Source organism: Loxodonta africana, chromosome 11 (assembly GCF_030014295.1).
Source record: "Loxodonta africana isolate mLoxAfr1 chromosome 11, mLoxAfr1.hap2, whole genome shotgun sequence".
Lineage (NCBI taxonomy): Eukaryota > Metazoa > Chordata > Mammalia > Proboscidea > Elephantidae > Loxodonta > Loxodonta africana.
In genome coordinates this window covers 49,686,898-49,705,157 of record NC_087352.1, presented here as the reverse complement: position 1 = coordinate 49,705,157, position 18,260 = coordinate 49,686,898, and the positions used below count along the sequence as shown (strand labels likewise).

Below are 18,260 nucleotides of genomic sequence, written 5' to 3'. Positions count from 1 at the left end.
AGCTTAAATCCTGATCAACTGAATTGCCTAGCTGCATCCAACTGGAGCTCATTCACATTTTTACAAGTATTTTTTATTAAAAGATACAGGCCAAATATACTACAAGTGCCTCATTTCCGTTTTGTCATTTAACTGCAAAATAGGACAAAATCTAATGTGTATAATAACATAAAAGCAATTACAAAAATGATAGAACTAGAGCCCATACACTTAATATTTAAAAAATTATTCCATTTCATTCCATATAATTTTAGTAATACCTACTAAATTTAGCAATAGAACCGTGAAAAATGCGAATGGCATGAATTAATGAGAGATGTTTAGCTTTAAAAAAATTAAGCCAACAAAATGCTTTCTGTGTGTCTATTTATTGATTGCTGGGGATACGGTCTATTGAGAATACATGACATGCATTTTGGGGGAGAAATTAACCAAATCTGAAATGAAGCCATTCAGTAAGCCTGCTGTGAGTTAATAAGGTAACACAGATTAGATCTGAGGACATGGTGAGGATCATTCAAACAACCACTTATAGTTGTTATTAGGAGTCCTGCTATAATTTCTTCTGAAACTCATTTATTCTTAATTACTTAGGAACTACCAGGAACGACCAATCTGCCTCTTTTGCTTAAACTAACGCTAGGAGGTATGCTATAAATCATTTAATTACCAAAAAACAATAATAATATATGAACATACTGTATATATATGTATATACACACACATATATATATAAATCTTCACTGTTCAACAATCATGATCTTGTGTCAAATTTCTATTTTTACAAATTATTCCAGGATTACAAGCAACAATACAGATTTAGAAAGATTCATAACTGATGCAAAAGTCTATATTCATCTGATCCCAATATCTATTGCTGAATTACATCCTGTTTTGAAACTAGCAATTTTTTACGCCACGTTGTCAATTTTTACCCATGAAGTTTGTTTTAACTCATTGATAGAATAAAACGATATAAACTGAAGAATTCCAGTTACACTTAAAAGGACAGAAAAACAAACTCACTGGAATGTCTGAGAACATAATTTAAAAATGACTTACATATATGGAATACATGGCACAAAGCTTATGATCTATAATTGGATACCCAAATGCTGAAATATAGCCATAATCAGTTACATGCCACATATTTCACCCAAATTCTATAATGGATTTTTGTTTTCTTAAAATGACAATGTCAATGATACTTGGTATCCAAATAATTTAAACTTTTTATGACAGAAGAAATAATAAGCAGAAAGAGAAAACAGAAACAGTGGTACCCTAATGAAACAAAAAGGGGAAAGATTTTGGCTTTTTTGAAAAAGAGGCGGTCTGTTCCTTTCGTGAACAGTATTCTCTCCTTAAAGCTCTGGGAGGAGTTGGTCATGGCGTGCAGCGCTGCAGGAACCGAGGGTATAGGCACACATCTCGGATGTGATACCGATTCAGAAGCCAAGTTAAGAAACGTTCCAAGCCCAAGCCATACCCTCCATGAGCACATGTTCCATATTTTCTCTGTTAAAAAAAAGAGACAGACAGGGGAGTAAATGCTACTTTTAAATTTCATCCAAACAGTTAAAATTTTCTACCGAGGAAGGAGTTAGCTCATCGTGGTTAACAACTCATCCTGTCATCTATAACCTTTATGGACCAAGTGTGAAAGAATAATTTGACATGAAAAATAAACCACAAATTAAGTACCACCCTGGAAAGAAGAGATTTCAAAGGCAGTGTCTCTGTTTATCAGAGGAAAATGAACAATAATACTAGATACTGACAGGATCTAATGACTTGAAATAGCCTTTTTCGGAAACTCATTAGCAACGAGTAAGTCAATAGTTAAACAGGTTTTCAAATAAAGTTAATACATAACTTAGCCAAAGGCAAAACTGGCAATATTCATGCTACATTATTATAACCATTAAACTGAATGCAGCCCACTAAAATATCAAGGTACCCTGAATTTTCTCCTTTTAAAAATTACAACTTATACAGAAGGATTACAGTGAAAAAAATTAATATAGTGTTAAAAATTGTTTTTACCTGATCCGTATACCAGTAGTAAGGAGTGGGGTCAATCCCTTCTCTTTTGTAGCCTGCCAGCATCTCTTCACTATCCCAGATACGCATGGAGCCTCCCACAATCTCACCAACATTAGGCATCAACACGTCGACCTTCAGATAATAAAAGTAAAAACAAACCACGCAATTACTACCAGGCTCTCTGACTTTGTGCTGCTCTATAATTTAAGTGAAAACTACAATTCAGCTCCTAGAGCTAAGGAAGCACGGTGATTACTCAAGATGCGAGTATTATTCAAATTCTATAATTTAACAAATCATGTTACCTCCAACTAGGAGAGAAAAAAAACATTCCTTCAAATATGGTCATTCTAGATTTATAATGAATTTTTTGCCGTGCACTGTATTTTGTTCCAAATGACAGTCCCCACCCTCTTAAAAAGCAAAATGACTAATGCTATTTGCTTTACAAACTGACAGATTCAGTAAGGCGGGAATCCTCAGAACAGCGCTGCATATAGAAGGACTTGATCTGTACAGGAAATCGACACAGCAAGATTGGCTCATTAATGGTGTCTGTCATCAGTCTCTCAGGAGCTTCTGGGATATCCTGAGGTTAAAGAAGACTTCATTAACATTTACAACTCCAAATGCAACAAGACAAGCAGCTCTCCTACCCACCACCAGCCTTTTGTCCTTTCAATGTAACATAGGAGAGAATACACACCCACCCATTACCCATGCACATGCATATGCCCGACAATCCCTTTCAAAAAGAAACATATTAAAAAACACACAGCTATTAAATGAACTGTAAAAAGACTTGCCTCCTATTACAGTATCTCTCAAGCACCATTCTGCTGGAGGAATGAAAGCCAAAAAAACCCAGCCATTATCATTGTCACTAGATACTGTTCAGCTATTTTTTTCAGTGGCCAGGCTTATCTAGCTCTGAAGGGAAAGTGGCCCACTTTGTCCCATAAGGAATACGGTAATTCGTGAATGCTTCAGAACAGCATTCATCTATCTATACACCGAAGGTGTTATTACTAGCACTAATCTTTAAGCTCTCCTGTTACCTGTACTTCTTTCCTGTTACCATAAATCAGTTAAGCCTTCAACAGGAATAAGACACAGTCATGAGACAAATAACCAACATCAAATTTATAAGTGTAACCACACCTGGAATAGTTTAGCCCTGAAACGTTAGAAGACGATGATTCAAGTTAATCCATTTTTCTCTCAAAACAGCCTTCAGTAAACCACATGTAAATTCAAGTTAAAACTGAAAACTCTTGTCCCAGTAAACACTGATTGAGAGAATCAAACGAGGCTCATTAATTTGTTGAGTATAAGTGAAATGGACCTCAGTAGCAATTGCCTGGCACAGATGTTTTCAAGCTCCAGTCCCTGGAGCCCTGCACCCTCAGTAGTGCAGAGGGGAAATGGGAGAAGAAGCAGGAGAGGCTCTGATCTCGCAGTTCTTATCTGCTTCATGTTCTTTACAAACTGCCTAAGATTTCATTAGGGGAAAGGACCTTCAGAGAACGTCTGAAGATCATTTACGTACTCTGGTCCTCACCTCAGGCATATGGGATGACACTGGTGTAGGGTAAATGCTGATGTACATTCAGGACTACCTGTGCCATGGACAAGGAGTCCTGGAGGCACTGCGATTAAGCACTGGGCTGCTAACTGAAAGGTTGGTGCGTTCGAACCCACCAGCAGCTCCGAGAGAGATGTGCCAGTCTGCTTCCATAAAGATTACAGCCTTGGAAACTCCATGGGGCAGTTCTACTCTGTCCTATAGGGTCACTGTGAGTCAGAATCGAATCGATGGCAACAGGTTTGGTTTTCTGGTTTGGAGCCATGGATCCTGCTAGAAGTTTAGCCCATTTAATCCTTATAATCCTGCAAGGTAGATGCTACCTCCAAGGCAGAGAGATACGGAACCAAAGGCTGGGTTCACTGGCCTTCAGTGACACAGCTGATGAGAACAGAGACGGGATCTAAATACACCTGGGAGACCTTCTGACACCAAAGCCTGTGTTTCTTCCACTCAATCCCATTACTCTGCTAAGTATTTGGTAGTAAAAATATTTGTTTTCAGTACAAAATTTTGTCACTATATATCATGAACTGAAATCACGAAATGATAAGAGTAATTTACATAGGATAAAACAAATGTATATATATACCAACATTTTGCATGTAATTTCAAAGAGTTCACAACCTTCTAAAGCATCCCTGCCAACCGAAAGAATTAGAGCTTTTAAACTGAGGCCACAGATTGGTAATGGAAGACAAGAGGCAAGTGACAATGGATGAGATTTGATGGAAAGCTAAAAAATTACTAATGTTTACTGAATGCTACAGAAAAGGCACCATCCTAAGGCTTACACTACATTAACCCACAGAATCCTCAGACGACCCCAAAAAGTAGGTTCTGCTATTATCATTAGTTTGAAACCAAGCAGATACCTCCTGCATTACAGATTTATTAATCAGAGTAGCATTCGACTTAGGAGCCCTGGTGGTGTAATGGTTAAGCGCTGGGCTGCTAACTGAAAAGTGGGTGGTTTGAACCCACCAGCCACCCTGTGGGAGAAAGATGTGACAGTCTGCTCCCATAAAGATTACAGCCTGGGAAACCTCATGGGGCAGTTCTACTCTGTCCCATAGGGTCACTATGAACTGGAGTCAACTCAACAGCACACAGTAACGGTAGCAACCCACTTAAGCAAGATGCCAACTTTGAAACAATGATTAGACAGGAATACATACTTCTCCAAATTCATAGAAAGTTCCATCTTCTTTCTTTATATTGTGTTCTTTCAGCCACACAATCGCATCGGAATAGTTCATCCGTTTAAAAGGCCGTTTGGGAGGCTTGAAGTTCTTTAGTAGAAAGGAAAAATAGAGCATATAAAAAGAAACCATTAACACTAAAATCTCCATTTTTAGAAAATGGCTTACTATTATTTTAAAAAACTGTCTCAACAGGGGTCACAACAAAGGGTCCCAGATAGAGCTGGAGAAAAATGTAAAATAAAATTCTAACTCATAAAAAAAGACCAGACTTACTGGCCTGACAGAGACTGGAGAAACTCAGAGTATGGCCCCCAGACACCCTTTTAGCTCAGTAATAAAGTCAATCCTGAGGTTCACCCTTCAGCCAAAGATTAGACAGGCCCATAAAACAAAACAAGACTAAAGGGACACACTAGCCCAGAGGCAAGGACCAGAGGGCAGGAGAGGATAGGAAAGCTGGTGATAGGGAACTCAAGGTCAAGAAGGGAGACTGTTGACATGTCGTGGTGTTGGTAACCAATGTCACAAAACAGTACGTATATTAACTGTGTAACGAGAAGCTAGTTTATTCTGTAAACCTTCATCTAAAGTACAATTAAAAAAAAAGAAAATATTGTCTGAGACTACAAAACAGTGCAGACATTCCTAAAAATGGAAAACAAATATGATGCTCCTCTTGTGTAATTTAAAATACTATGAAATTACTGGCAAGGACTAATATTAAATTTTCGTCTTCAAAATATCAGTCACACGTTACCTACCGGGTTGAGGTCATACACTATGCTCGCTGCGGGGGATTTCAAGATTCTGTCCACCACATCACAAACCAAGTCCTCCACTCGGGCCAGGAGGTCCTCAAAGGTCGCGAAAGGGAACTCTGCTTCAATGTGAGTGTACCTGGAGAACAAGACACTATTCAGAGCTGCTCTACCTTTAAGCTAAGGTTCTCTCAAGTAAGGATTTTAATAAATTGTCCAGAGAGGTAAAATTTCAACATTGCTAACCAATCCCCAACTCTGCAAATTAGTTCAGCCCCCTTCCCCCTTGAGCAGTGACTGCTTATTCCTTAACACGTAAAGGATCAAGGCACAGAGAAAGAATCAACCTTACCCAGTACCCCAGTGCTGTCGAGTCGATTTCGACTCACAGCGACTCTATAGGACAGAGTGGAACTGCCCCATAGAGTTTCCAAGGAGCACCTAGCAGCTATGGCCAAAAACGCACAACTTCTGAACATGTCCATCCATTCATTTATTCAATGGCCCTCATACGCCAAAATTTTTTATACAGACATCATTTACCTACATAAAGATTCCTACTATAAGGACATTTTCTTAAAAAAAAAAAAAAAAGAGAGACAATTCCGTACTCTGCCAGGTGCCTCCGAGTTCTGGATTGCTCTGCCCTGTATGACTGTGCAATGCTGAACACATCTCCGAGCGCTGGGAGGCAGGTCTCCAGGTACAACTGAGAGGACTGTGTCAGAAACGCCTCTTCCCCAAAATAGTCAAGCTTGAAGAGTGTGGCACCACCTTCTACTTGTGTTTGCACTAATGTTGGAGGAGTAACCTATTCAAATGGAAAGAGGTGTAGATACATGCCTATTGTGAACACTTCTATTCAAGTTTTAAAACAGAAAAAAGATACTGTTTGCACAGCAGATTAATGTAACCAATGTCAACAGGCTGCCCACCTATAAAAATTTGCACTGGCAAATGTTATGCGACAGATATTTTTAAAACAACAAAAAGAGCAGATGCTGAGGCTGTTTAGGTACATCCAACACCTCACAGGATTTGGTGTCATGGTTTGGAGGTTTAGGATCATAGTCCCATGGGGCATCCCCGCTAATTGGTCTAACATCACGTTTAGTGTTTCTGTTCTACCTCCTAGTTTGTGGCATAGTCTCTGGGGTTTTAAAAGCTTACAAGTGGCCATCCAAGGTACAAAAATTGGTTTCTACTTGCAGTGGAGCAACAGAGGAAAAAAGGAGAGTCAGGAATAGAAGGAGGAAATGGAATGTGTAGTTAATTGCCTCCACCAACAACTAACTGCCTACTTTGACATTAGATCGGAATGGAATGGTGCCCAGCTACCATCACTGAACATTTTGATCTAAGGTTCTACAGAAGAATCCTGATCAAAAGGGAAAAAAATATGGAACAGGATTTCAAATTCTCATGGAATCCAGAATTTCTGGATTCCACGGGGGAGGAACAACTTAGAAAAGGAGGATGAGAATGACTGCACAACTTGAAGAGTGTAATCATGTATAAAATAATTATTGAAATATTGAAAAAAAGATACTGTCTGCAAAAGATGCAGAACGACACTGACCTCACAGTACCCCCTGTCAAAGAAGTGGTCTCTGAAGCACCTGGTGGCCAGTGACCGGGCTCTCAGGATCTTGGACATGTTTTCCCCTCGGATCATCATGTGTCTATTGTTTAGCTGGACGTCGACATCAGACTCCTCGTTGAGCAGGTTATCGGCTCCTCCGGCAGGGGCCAACCCGATCAGTTCCCAGAAGTCGCAGCTCAGCTCATGGCCCCCTGGGGCCTAAATTTTAAAAAGGGAGTGGGGGAGAGAAAAAAAGAGAGAAAGAATAACAAAAATTAACAGTATTGAAGATTTTAACTTATGTCAAAATTTTTCGTTAGCTGGTATTTCTAAGAACCACATCATCATTAGCCTACCCTTCTAAAACAAATACACAATTCAAGATTTTTATTTTGTATTTCTTTCAGAGTAAATACACACACAAAACACAGAAAAGCACAAACCAGGAGATAAAATAATGTGTAACCCACAACCTGAAGTAACTAACTACTGTTAACATTTTGGTATATATTTCCAGCCTCTGTCTAGTAATTTAAAATATCTTATGTCCCCATATTGAAGACTACTTAAATGCAGAGGTTTTGCTAAAAGCTGTTTCTCTTTGGAACATACATGTAGTAAACACTCAAATTCTGCCTAATAATTTCATTACAAGCAATTCATTTTAAAAGCCACAAATCCTGGAAGATGTATTAACTTGGTGCCAAACACTGGCCAACAATAAGATTGTGACAATCACTCCATTTTGCAACCACACTGCTTCTAAGGAAAATTGTGTGAACCTGAATCAATTATTCATTCTCAGTATAGATTATTTTACATGAACTCTGTGAGACCTTCTTTTATCAGTATTTCTAGGCTATTAGTAGCACTCTGTGGGCTCCCTCTGGTGGTTAAACACGTCATTTCTTTTCTAACCAACAAATACACCCACAGCAGTTATTTTAACTATAATTACCAACCAGTAACTAACTGGTATAGGTGATGTGCCTGTTGGCTAGTGAAGAACCAGCTCTCTGAAAATGAGTTATAATTAACTTTTTAAAAAAGAAGCTTTCAAACTCTATTCGGAAAGTTTCTGATTTAGAGTATTGTTCTTTCCTGATTTTTTTTTGGAGGGGAGGATTGTTAAGTTTTTACTTCCACCTAGCTGAAAAATTATTCACACACCATGGCACAGTGGCTACATTACAGCCCACAAGGTTTACTTGGAAATTCTGTAACACTGGAAAACCCTGAGTTCTTCTCATCACGTGAGTTGTATAGTGTCCTCTGCACATATTTCACTGGAAAAGGAAAAGGCACACTCCATTTGGCAAATGCAACATTTTTTAAGTTTATACGCCAAATACCAAAAACGTACAAATAAAGACATAGTTGGAAAACAAGTAAACTTATTCACCCAGTGAGGAACTCAGTCCACTCACCTGCTTGCCCTCAGGGGTAAGATTTAGCACTCCATACACTGCGACACTACTCTCGGTGGACAAGACCAATCCATTGTAACACTGACACTATAAAAGATGGAAGCCCAAATTTAGTTATTCACATTTACGTTAAAATATTGTAATGTACAGAATGCTAAGAGGATTATTTACAAACAAGTTATATGGTCCGATACTGGTGAAATAAGCAAGGCAGACATCAACTTTTAACACTAATAAAGCACAACTATTTTTGTGGGAGACAGACTTATCTCTATACATAAACTGAAAAAGCCAAACCCACTGCCATCGAGTTGATTCTGACTCATAGTGACCCTACAGGACAGAGTAGAACTGCCCCACAGAGTTTCCAAGAAGCACCTGGTGGATTCGAACTGCTGACCTTTTGGTTAGCAGCCTTAGCATTTAACCACTATGCCACCAGTGTTTCCACCTCCATATACAGACATATATAAATAGAAGCTCTTGTGGTACAGTGGCTAATGTGCTCAGCTGCTAATGCAATGTCAGCAGTTTGAACCCACCAGCCGCTCCACAGGAGAAAGATGTGGCAGTCTGCTTTTATAAAGATTTACAGCCTCGGGAAACCCTATGGGATCGCTAAGAGTCAGAGCTGACTTCAGCGGGTTTTTTATATATATAAATACACACTTTCCATATATGCATATGCACAAATGACACTAGCCCATATCACTCAAAAATATCCAGACAGTTCATTTTTCTTGTCGCCAAAATCCAGGTTATTAATATACAGAGCCCACCATCATCAATGCCTGCTAACTCCATTAGGAGAAAACTGATGGGGAACTTTTCAATAGGGAGATCAAGCTATCAACACTTGAATCTACAAATCATAAAAAAAGGCAACTGGACACTGTCTATTTTTTGATGTGATACAATTGAAGTTCACAGTCTCACCCAGCAAGCAGTCTTGCCCAAAAACAAAAACTAAAAAACAGAAACTGAATCTGATCAGAGCTAACCTCCAACTTCTAAGAAATACAGAGAAAAGAGGAACATGTTAAGTGACACCACAAGGTGAAATTAACAAAATTCAGAGTGTGAGAAAGTTCAAAGGACGCATGACCAGGTTTTATCCTACAAATAAATCACAAGGAAGAAAAGAAAATGAAAAGGGAGGACGGTTACAAATTAAGAGATTTCAGAGACATATCAGCTAAATGCAGAGTGTATAATTTTTATGGATTCTCACTCAAACCAACCAACTGTAAGAAGAGACATTATGAAGTGCATTCGGAGAATATGGCTGGAGAGTAGATAACACTTAGGAGTTATTGTTAATTTCAGAGGAGCGTGATAATTGTAGTGCAGTTATTTAAAAATTTTTTTTCTTAGGGATACACGCACAGTGTATTTGCATGAAACGATATGTCTTGGGGAAAGGAACTGTGAACCAGGACTGGCCATAGGCTGGTAATTACTGAAGCTGGGTGACGGGCACATGAGGACTCTTTAGACAATTCTATTTTTTTATGTGTTGGAATGTTTCCATAATAAAAAGTGCAAAATATATATACTCTAACATTCCTAAAGCCAGCATAAAGGCGCCTAATGAAAAAACTGAATTTTCAGTCATAAAGAAGAGAAAAAATTTACCAGCTCATCTGACAAGACGCACTGGAGATAACCTGTACCATCACGCAACACCAGAAACATTAAATTCTTTCCTAAAAATGAGAAGGAGCAATTTAGCCAGACCATTCTCAAGTTACTTACAAAGTAATTTTTCATGACTTTAAAAAATACGTTATTATTTTGTTGTCGTTGAGAATATACACAGCAGAACATTTTGCACGATTTAATCTTATACAACAGAAACTCCAAAGCTGAAACTAGGAAGTTCAAACCTTCCATATGGCTGTCTTCCTTCAAAGTGCTCACCAGTAATATTACTACTGAGCATTTGTAAAGCATTTTTATCTTCTTCATTGTACTTTCCAATTCTATGTGATCTTTAGGGGAAAGCAGGACACTAAGTAACTTGAGTTGTGGGATGCTGTCTTCTTCACCTGTGTATGTCCTGCCATGCCGAGCACCTGTGCACCTGGTGGGAGGTAATACATACTGGGGAACACGATCCACTCATTTTCTTATTCATGCCCATTTCTTTCTACATAGGATTTGATAACTACTCAATAAATACAGATGCAATAAAATAATAAAAACAAAACAAAATGTCAGGACCAGGGAAGAGAGAAGTGAAATGCAAATACACTAATTATAAAAGTCAACATTACTGTCATGATTAATTTTTTGATTTGGCTCTGAACTTCCTGTAATACATCCTCTGTTTTTCACTAAAGCTGACTTGAAAAATATTTACTGGATACTTCTTGATTACTGTGGTTGCTTGTATTTAAATAATTTTAAAACTTTCAATAGCCGTATCAAGTAAAAGAATAAATTTAGGACGTAAATTACTATAGCCTTTAAAAAGGCAGCATACAAAAAAATATTCCCAAGTAAATGTTTTTATGTTCTTCTTCATATAAGACCAGGGATATTTAAAATTAAAGAGAGAAAAGCTATACTGTTTACCTTGCCTACGTAGCCTGTGGACCCAGCCAAACACCTTTACTCTTTGGCCTCTATGTGCTTCTAATGCATGAATCTTCACCTGTCAAGTTAAAACAAACATTTAACCAATAATGTCTTTTAACATATCACACGCCAACTTTTTCACTAATATTGGACAGATATAGTAGTCTTCAAATTGACAAATGGTGCAAAATAGGAGATAGTCACTGTGGTGTGATGGATCGTTTTTGTGTGGCCTTTCTCGTCATGGTCTTGTAACTCCCACCCAGGTGATTGGGCGGGACTGTGTAGACAGGGATTGCAAAGGAATTGGTCAGTTTTGCCATTCCGCTGGGCTTGAAATGAGCCACCCCAGAGGCAAGAAAGAGAGGATCGGCCATCACCAAGGAAGAGCAGGCAGGAAGGGAGAACATGTCCTTTGGACCAGGGATCCCTGCACTGAGAAGCTCTTGGAACCAGGAGACACACAGACAGAGAGAGAGGGTGAGAGCTTGAGAAGTGGTAGCAGAGAAATGATGGCAGGAGACAGAGTGGTGGGCTTTCTGGCCATGGAGTGAGACAGCTGAGTGCCTTTAGGCAGGAGGCTTGCTGGCGGAGTAGGGTGCTTCTGGGTACTTACTGGTAGAGCTAAAAAGAGCCAACACTTGCCAGCAGGGGCCAGAGGGGCCAAGGGGCCAGAAAAAGGCATGCCTGTGGGCACAGCTAAGAAGAGGCTGTCCTGATGGAAGAAATGTATCCAGAGTTCCTGAACCTGAATTGTACCCTATTACTTCCCTAATAAACCCCGTAATCATGAGTATTGTCTGTGTGCTCAGTGTGGCTACTGCAATGGATTATCAAACCCAGCAGAGTAGAGAGCACAATGGAGGGGACAGTTGGTGTCGGAATTGGTGGAGATGGCAGAGAAAAGGCTTGTCTGACCTCCACCTCACAGGAACCAGCCTTGGGCCATTGACCTGGATTCTGTTTCCCTCTTGTGAAGTTAGAGGAGGTCAGACACCATCCCCACGCCATTGTTACAGTCACTCTACTGTAGGTCAGAACCACAGAATTTCACCATACCAGAGTAGCTTAAAAAAAATTAAAAAATAAACCATGTCTTCTTTCTCTTAGTGCAAAACTGGTGAATGCAAAACACTCAGAAGAATATCACAAATATGGGTCACAAATTCTCTCGTTCCCAAAGCACAGCTGCTGCATTTCAGATATTGTTATAGAACAAAAAAAAACTGTTAATAAATAAATGCAATTTGTCACAAGTGAAGCACCTGCTCCCCACAATACTACCCATCCTGGCCCATACACAACCTTTTCCTTAACTCTACAGTCCGGGTCCCTGGGAAGCTGATAAAAGCTAGATTTTTGTTTGGGGGATGGAGGAGAGGAAGGGGAAGGTGAATGTAACCAGGAAAACAGCTCCACCACTAAGGAAGTAGGAAGAAATATAACCCATCAAAATAAGAACTATTCTAAAGCAAACAATGTTCATTCCTAGGCCAGCATCCTCGTTGGGTTCGAGAAAGAATACAGAAAGAAGAGTGAATTCAATTTCACAGTTTTTTTTAATCTGCTTAAAAAAATCACGAAAATTCTGGATTTCAAACACCTCATTTCAGGATGAGGAAACTTGAGAAGTAGTGAGCGTTAAAATCAGTTGAGCAATACCACAGAGCACAGCCAGGCCTGGATCTCAGCTCTGCCCACTGTTCTTCGGAACAGAATTCATCCATGAGAATTACTAAACTTTACAATAAAATCAATGCCATAGGAGCCGGCCTCATAACTCTAAAGTCTTTTCTTTTTATCCCTTCTAAAAAGAAAGTAAAAACAAATAATGCAAAGGAACAAACCATGTGGCATGCCCCTGAAAAACAGAAATCATGCTTTGATGTGAACAAGTCTGTGAAATTCATTTCTCGCACAGCCTGAGTCATGTTTCTGAGCCCAAATCAGATTATGATGTCACTTCTGGCATTCCAGCTCAAAGGGCAAGTACTGTTACAGGTTACTTACACATTTTGGCTCTGGAAGACTTGGATCATTTTTAATGGTAATCTTCTTGGCTTCTTCCAGGTTTTTTTCTCTTCGCAAATTGTCTTCTGCCTAATTTGAGTGATAAAGGAAAATGTTAAAATGGTTTACAGTATTCCAACTTAAAAAATTTCCACAGCAGCAAATTCCTTACTCACCTCTTTTTTTTCCCGGGACTCACTCTTTGTTTGTTCCCTGTGCCACATTTTTCTAATGTTCTTCATCTGTGATTTAGAAATAACATCCCACCTCTAGAGAGATAAACAATATTTATTTTTTTCCAAGACTTCTGTGTTCTAATGAAAATATATTCACCAAATATAATTCTAGAAAATTTCAGTTTACCTTACCTCATTTTCTTTTTGTGAATCGACGTAAATGGTAGGAAATGGTTCTTTTCCTACTGTCATCAAAGCCTTGGGTAGGGAGGGAAAGAAAGGAGATGTCTTTAACATTTTACAATACCTAAAATCAAAACAACTCCTTATTTACAAGGCAACTTCAATAATCTAGAATATAATCAAGAGCCAAAACAAAAGCATCAAGACCCTAACAGTCAAAAGCTGCTGTCGGCTGAATGACTGGTTGAATATACCAAGAATTCTGCTTAGAGTAAAACCCTGTAGGTTCTTTCATTAACAATTCTAGCAAACTTGGTTACACCGTTATACAGTTTCCCAGTGCCAGAAAACTAGAAACAACCGATTTTAAATGGCTATAAGGACCATCAACATGCACATGGACAAGAGAAGACAGACTGAACAGCAAGGGCCAAGGGAATAATTGCAGATCACATTTAAAAGGTTAGACCTGTGTAAGAAATCAGGGAGAGCACAAGAGGTTTTTGAAACTCTTTCAACAACATAATGGTTAAGTGCATAAAACACTAAGCTTTATTTAATTTAAAAAATTCCTGTACGTAGAATACCTCTTTTCACCAGTACTGGGACACATCAGGTATTGCTGTGTCATCATTTTGTATATTTGTTTTCTCATTTTATATTTTATCGTTTGTACTCTTTTTACAAAAATAGATAGTTGAAAGTATGTGAAAGATGAACACTTTATTAACTGCTTCAAAATATTCCTTCAAAATACTTCCCAAGTTATTAAGTCAACCCAAGAAATGCAATGAAGTGCTCTCTCCACTAGTAAGAGGTGAAGCTTACAGATATGGATCTCTTCTAAATGTCTGGTTTCCAGACCTGAAAAATACTTTTCATCTAAATTTAACATTATTCTCAATTCAATGGTTGCTGCAGAAGGGGAGGGAACCCAGATCTTTTAAAAATATCAAAGAGAGTTCATCTTTCAAACAATTAGACATCACAGTGATGTCTGTAAATCATAAGGAATTTATTTCCTACCTGACAATCTGTACTGATCCCTCCTTTTATATCACTGAAATGAAAAGTGCCAACTCTTAATTCCCCAAATCAGAACTGCACACTTTTGCTAACAGCAATTATCTGCAAACGTTCACCTAACCAGTGTTGTCAGTTTGTGGGAGCCTCAAGGAGGCACCCCAACAACCCAGAAGCCAGAGAAATATGATTTTCCTCTTAAAGTTAAAAAGTAAGACGTACACATGATACATCAAAGCACACAGAATCACCCAAAGAGGTGCGAAGGCTCCAAGGAGAGGACTTGATAATAACCTAATATTCTAGCCTAGCTAATAAAAAGAAGGATCAGCTAGGCAAGAGCGCACAGAAAAAGGAGTGTTCAGGGCAGTGCTTTTCTGAGCACGGTCTAAGGAGGAAGCTTTAACCATCTTCCTTGTGTGGTGGTGGGAGGTTGCAGTCAATGAGTCTAGCATTCCAGTTCAAAGGGCTACTGAAAAATCAATGTCTTGAGCCACACCTTAACCGAATGTGTGCACCTAGCACCCACATTCTGGGTTCATGCTCTTGTAGAGCCCCTCTGATCTGTATTTGGCTTCCCATATAAGTTTGCTTAGAGAGAACACATTGAATTCATTCAAGGATTCTAGGTCCTGAGAGACAATAGTAAATTACTTCATTAACTGGCATTCTGGTTTCAAGCTCCATAATCATGAGTTACTGAGAGTGGGCCTCGAGAAATGGGTCTATTCTTGGTGTGTCAATATAAATCAGGCTTCTGTGTCTCCAGGCTCAGGGCTACACTCTGGATAGTGGTAAAATCACCAAGAGGCCTGTTAGGAGCCAGCCTGGAAGAAACATGAGTAAGTTTTCAGTGTGACTGAGGGAAAGCGATTTTTACTTCTACACAAATTGAAAAACTGGCATGAGGGAGAAAAAAATTCCTACATGCAATACCACATGGTAAGAAAAAAAAGAAGACATCTTTTTAAAATGTTCAACCAAGTTAGGACTTGGAATACCTAACACTGTTAAAGCTGTATACACTGATTACATTCCCTTTTCTGAAAATTCTCTTCAAAATCTAGTATGTGAAATAAAATTCTTGACAAGTCACACAGTAATGCACATAACAAAATAAAAAACCCCAAACCGCTGCCATTAAGTCGATACTGACTCATAGCCACCCTATAGGACAGAGTAGAACTGTCCCATAGGGTTTCTAAACAGCAGCTGGTGGATTTGAACTGCTGACCTTTTGGTTACCTGCCCATCCTTAACCACTGCGCCACCAGGGTTTCGTAATAGACATAAGCCATTAATAAATGCAATGTTGTTTTCCTAATGAGATGAAACACTACCTTTAGACCTGTTTTAAAAGGTTTCTCCTTGGTTCCATCACCTGTATCATCATTTCCCTCTCGATCTGAGACATATAGCTCTCCTGTTTGAAAAATGAGATTACGTTATCTGTTTGGCCAACAACTAGCAATCATTACGTACTACAACTACTTTATCCATTCTTTATTTTTGTAAACAGAGAAAGTATCTGATTAATAAAAACTACTACAGGCCAAAGGAAATTATATCAGTTATTTTCCCACTCTGCTATTTTAATGATATTCATCTCGTAAAAGCATGCTAGTTACAAATTTCGCTTTTCAAAATGAACTTTAATAATTTCCATTTGTGAGACTGCTTCTGACTACGTGAATCCCCAAAAATCAAGCAAAGGCTTTGGAGTTAGACCTAGGCTGGAATCTTGGATGTTGTGCCCAGATGACTCTGAGGAATTTACTTAACCTTTCTGAGCTTATTTTTTCATCTATAAGATGAGGAAAACAACACCCATCTTGAAGGGCTGTACTGAGGATGAAATAAAATAACACATCTCAATCAGCTTTCTCAGCAGGAGTGCATATATGTCAAATAAATGCCAGATCCCTCTGGTCTTTAAAGGAAAGCAAGTTATGAGATTAAACAAACTACAGAAAGCCTCACAAATTAGTAATCTGAACAATGACATCGATCCATGTCTTTTAAATCTTTTCCTTTTACTACTACACCATGGGGTCTCCCTGGAAATCTCAATAAAGATGAGGATGTGTGAAAGAGAACTGACAGAATTCTCAAGTCCCTTCCTTACGATCACTATTAAGAATGACATACGTGGGGCTAAACTCATATCTGAAACACAGCGCGCCAGTCTCCGTTGAATCACCGGCTTCTTCGCAGTGCAGGAGGGCCTGGAGCGGCCGCCCTCCCAGCCCCGGGTCTCCCGGGCTCGAGGGGAGCCCCGGCTTGGCCCAACGAGTCCCGGGCCCAGCGAGGGTCCAGGCAACTTTCTCCATTCACTCGTTCAGCAAATATTTATGGAGAGACGACTAGGCCAGGCACTGAGGTCTGCGTCGCTGTCGGCCCGAACTAGGCGCATAAGGTTCAGGCAAGGAGCACCGCGACACTTCCAAACACCGGCGTCCCCGAAACTCACTCACCTAGCACCATCCCTGCGGTTGCCCTGACCACTTTCAAGGACATCAGCTCCAAAACCGCCACAGCCTCGTTACCCCAACGTGCACCCGCGTCTTCCTCGACTCGGTAGTTGCATCATACAACGTCGTTGCATCGGACGCCCCATGTGAGTCACCAGAGCGTCGGGGCTCCATTGGTTCCAGGAAGTGGGCAAGCGTCGCTGGAACCACCATTTTTTGTCAGGGCAGCAGTGACTTCCGAGTCAGGAGACGACGGCGTGTGGGCGCCACCTGCCCGGAGACTTGCCCGAATCTCGCTTAGAGCTTCAGTCTAGCTCCATTCCGTCTCCACTAACCAAAGTTTCCCTTCTGGATCTTCCAATTCTGCCCCCAGCCGTAGGCGTTCCCGGGTTCAGGAAGGAGCCAGACAAAGGATTACGTTCCAGATCCCCGGATACTGAAATGTTTCTTGAATTAATATCAAATGCATTCCACTCCAGCAACGACCTGGGGGTTGCAAAGTAGGGGTGGCAAAGGGAGACAGGAATAATTCTACCTCACACACATTGCCTCCTTTAAAATATAAAGATGCTTTAACTTTTCTAATTTAAATGAATGTACTTATTTTTGTATTTAGGTGACTCGGGGTGTGGTATATTTTCATTTAAATTTATGAAGACTACTGTTAAGACCTTTACCTGTGTTTTATGGATGTTTACCTGTGTTTTATTCAACTATGTGAATCATAACAATTACGGAGAACATTGTGAAGAACACGATCGGCGTTTCTCAAGCTGAAAGAACTGAAGAAAAAATTCAAGCCTCGAGTTGCAATAGTGAAGGGTTCCATGGGGAAAATATTAAACGACGAAGGAAGCATCAAAAGAAGATGGAAGGAATACACAGTCATTATACCAAAAAGAATTAGTCGATATTCAACCATTTCAAGAGGTGGCATATGATCAGGAACGGATGGTGCTGAAGGAAGAAGTCCAAGCTGCTCTGAAGGCACTCGCGAAAAACAAGGCTCCAGGAATTGATAGAATATCAATTGAGATGTTTCAACAAACAGGTGCAGCGCTGGAGGTGGTCACTCGTCTATGCCAAGAAATATGGAAGACAGCTTCCTGGCCCACTGATTGGAAGAGATCCATATTTATGCCTATTCCCAAGAAAGGTGATCCAACCGAATGTGAAAATTATTGAACAATATCATTAATATCACACACAAGCAA

At 39.6% G+C, this 18,260-nt stretch overlaps 1 protein-coding gene across 2 annotated transcripts; it reads right to left on the bottom strand.

The window, feature by feature from the left end:
• Window positions 1-51: 51 nt before the first annotated feature.
• NARS1 (asparaginyl-tRNA synthetase 1) lies at window positions 52-17,182 on the bottom strand. Of its 2 annotated transcripts, XM_003406284.4 has the most exons (15): window positions 17,050-17,182; window positions 15,916-15,998; window positions 13,562-13,627; window positions 13,370-13,462; window positions 13,194-13,283; window positions 11,181-11,259; window positions 10,239-10,309; window positions 8,604-8,690; window positions 7,174-7,395; window positions 6,206-6,405; window positions 5,598-5,733; window positions 4,810-4,923; window positions 2,504-2,635; window positions 2,047-2,178; window positions 52-1,518 (listed from the first exon to the last, which is right to left on the bottom strand). In XM_003406284.4, the coding sequence occupies exons 1-15, from the start codon at window positions 17,090-17,092 to the stop codon at window positions 1,387-1,389; spliced, it is 1,680 nt and encodes a 559-aa protein (XP_003406332.1). In that variant the 5' UTR covers window positions 17,093-17,182; the 3' UTR covers window positions 52-1,386. The 2 variants fall into 2 exon arrangements, with proteins under 2 accessions (XP_003406332.1, XP_023399531.1); XM_023543763.2 differs by lacking the exon at window positions 15,916-15,998 and having other exon boundaries at window positions 17,050-17,165.
• Between the last annotated feature and the right edge of the window lie 1,078 nt (window positions 17,183-18,260).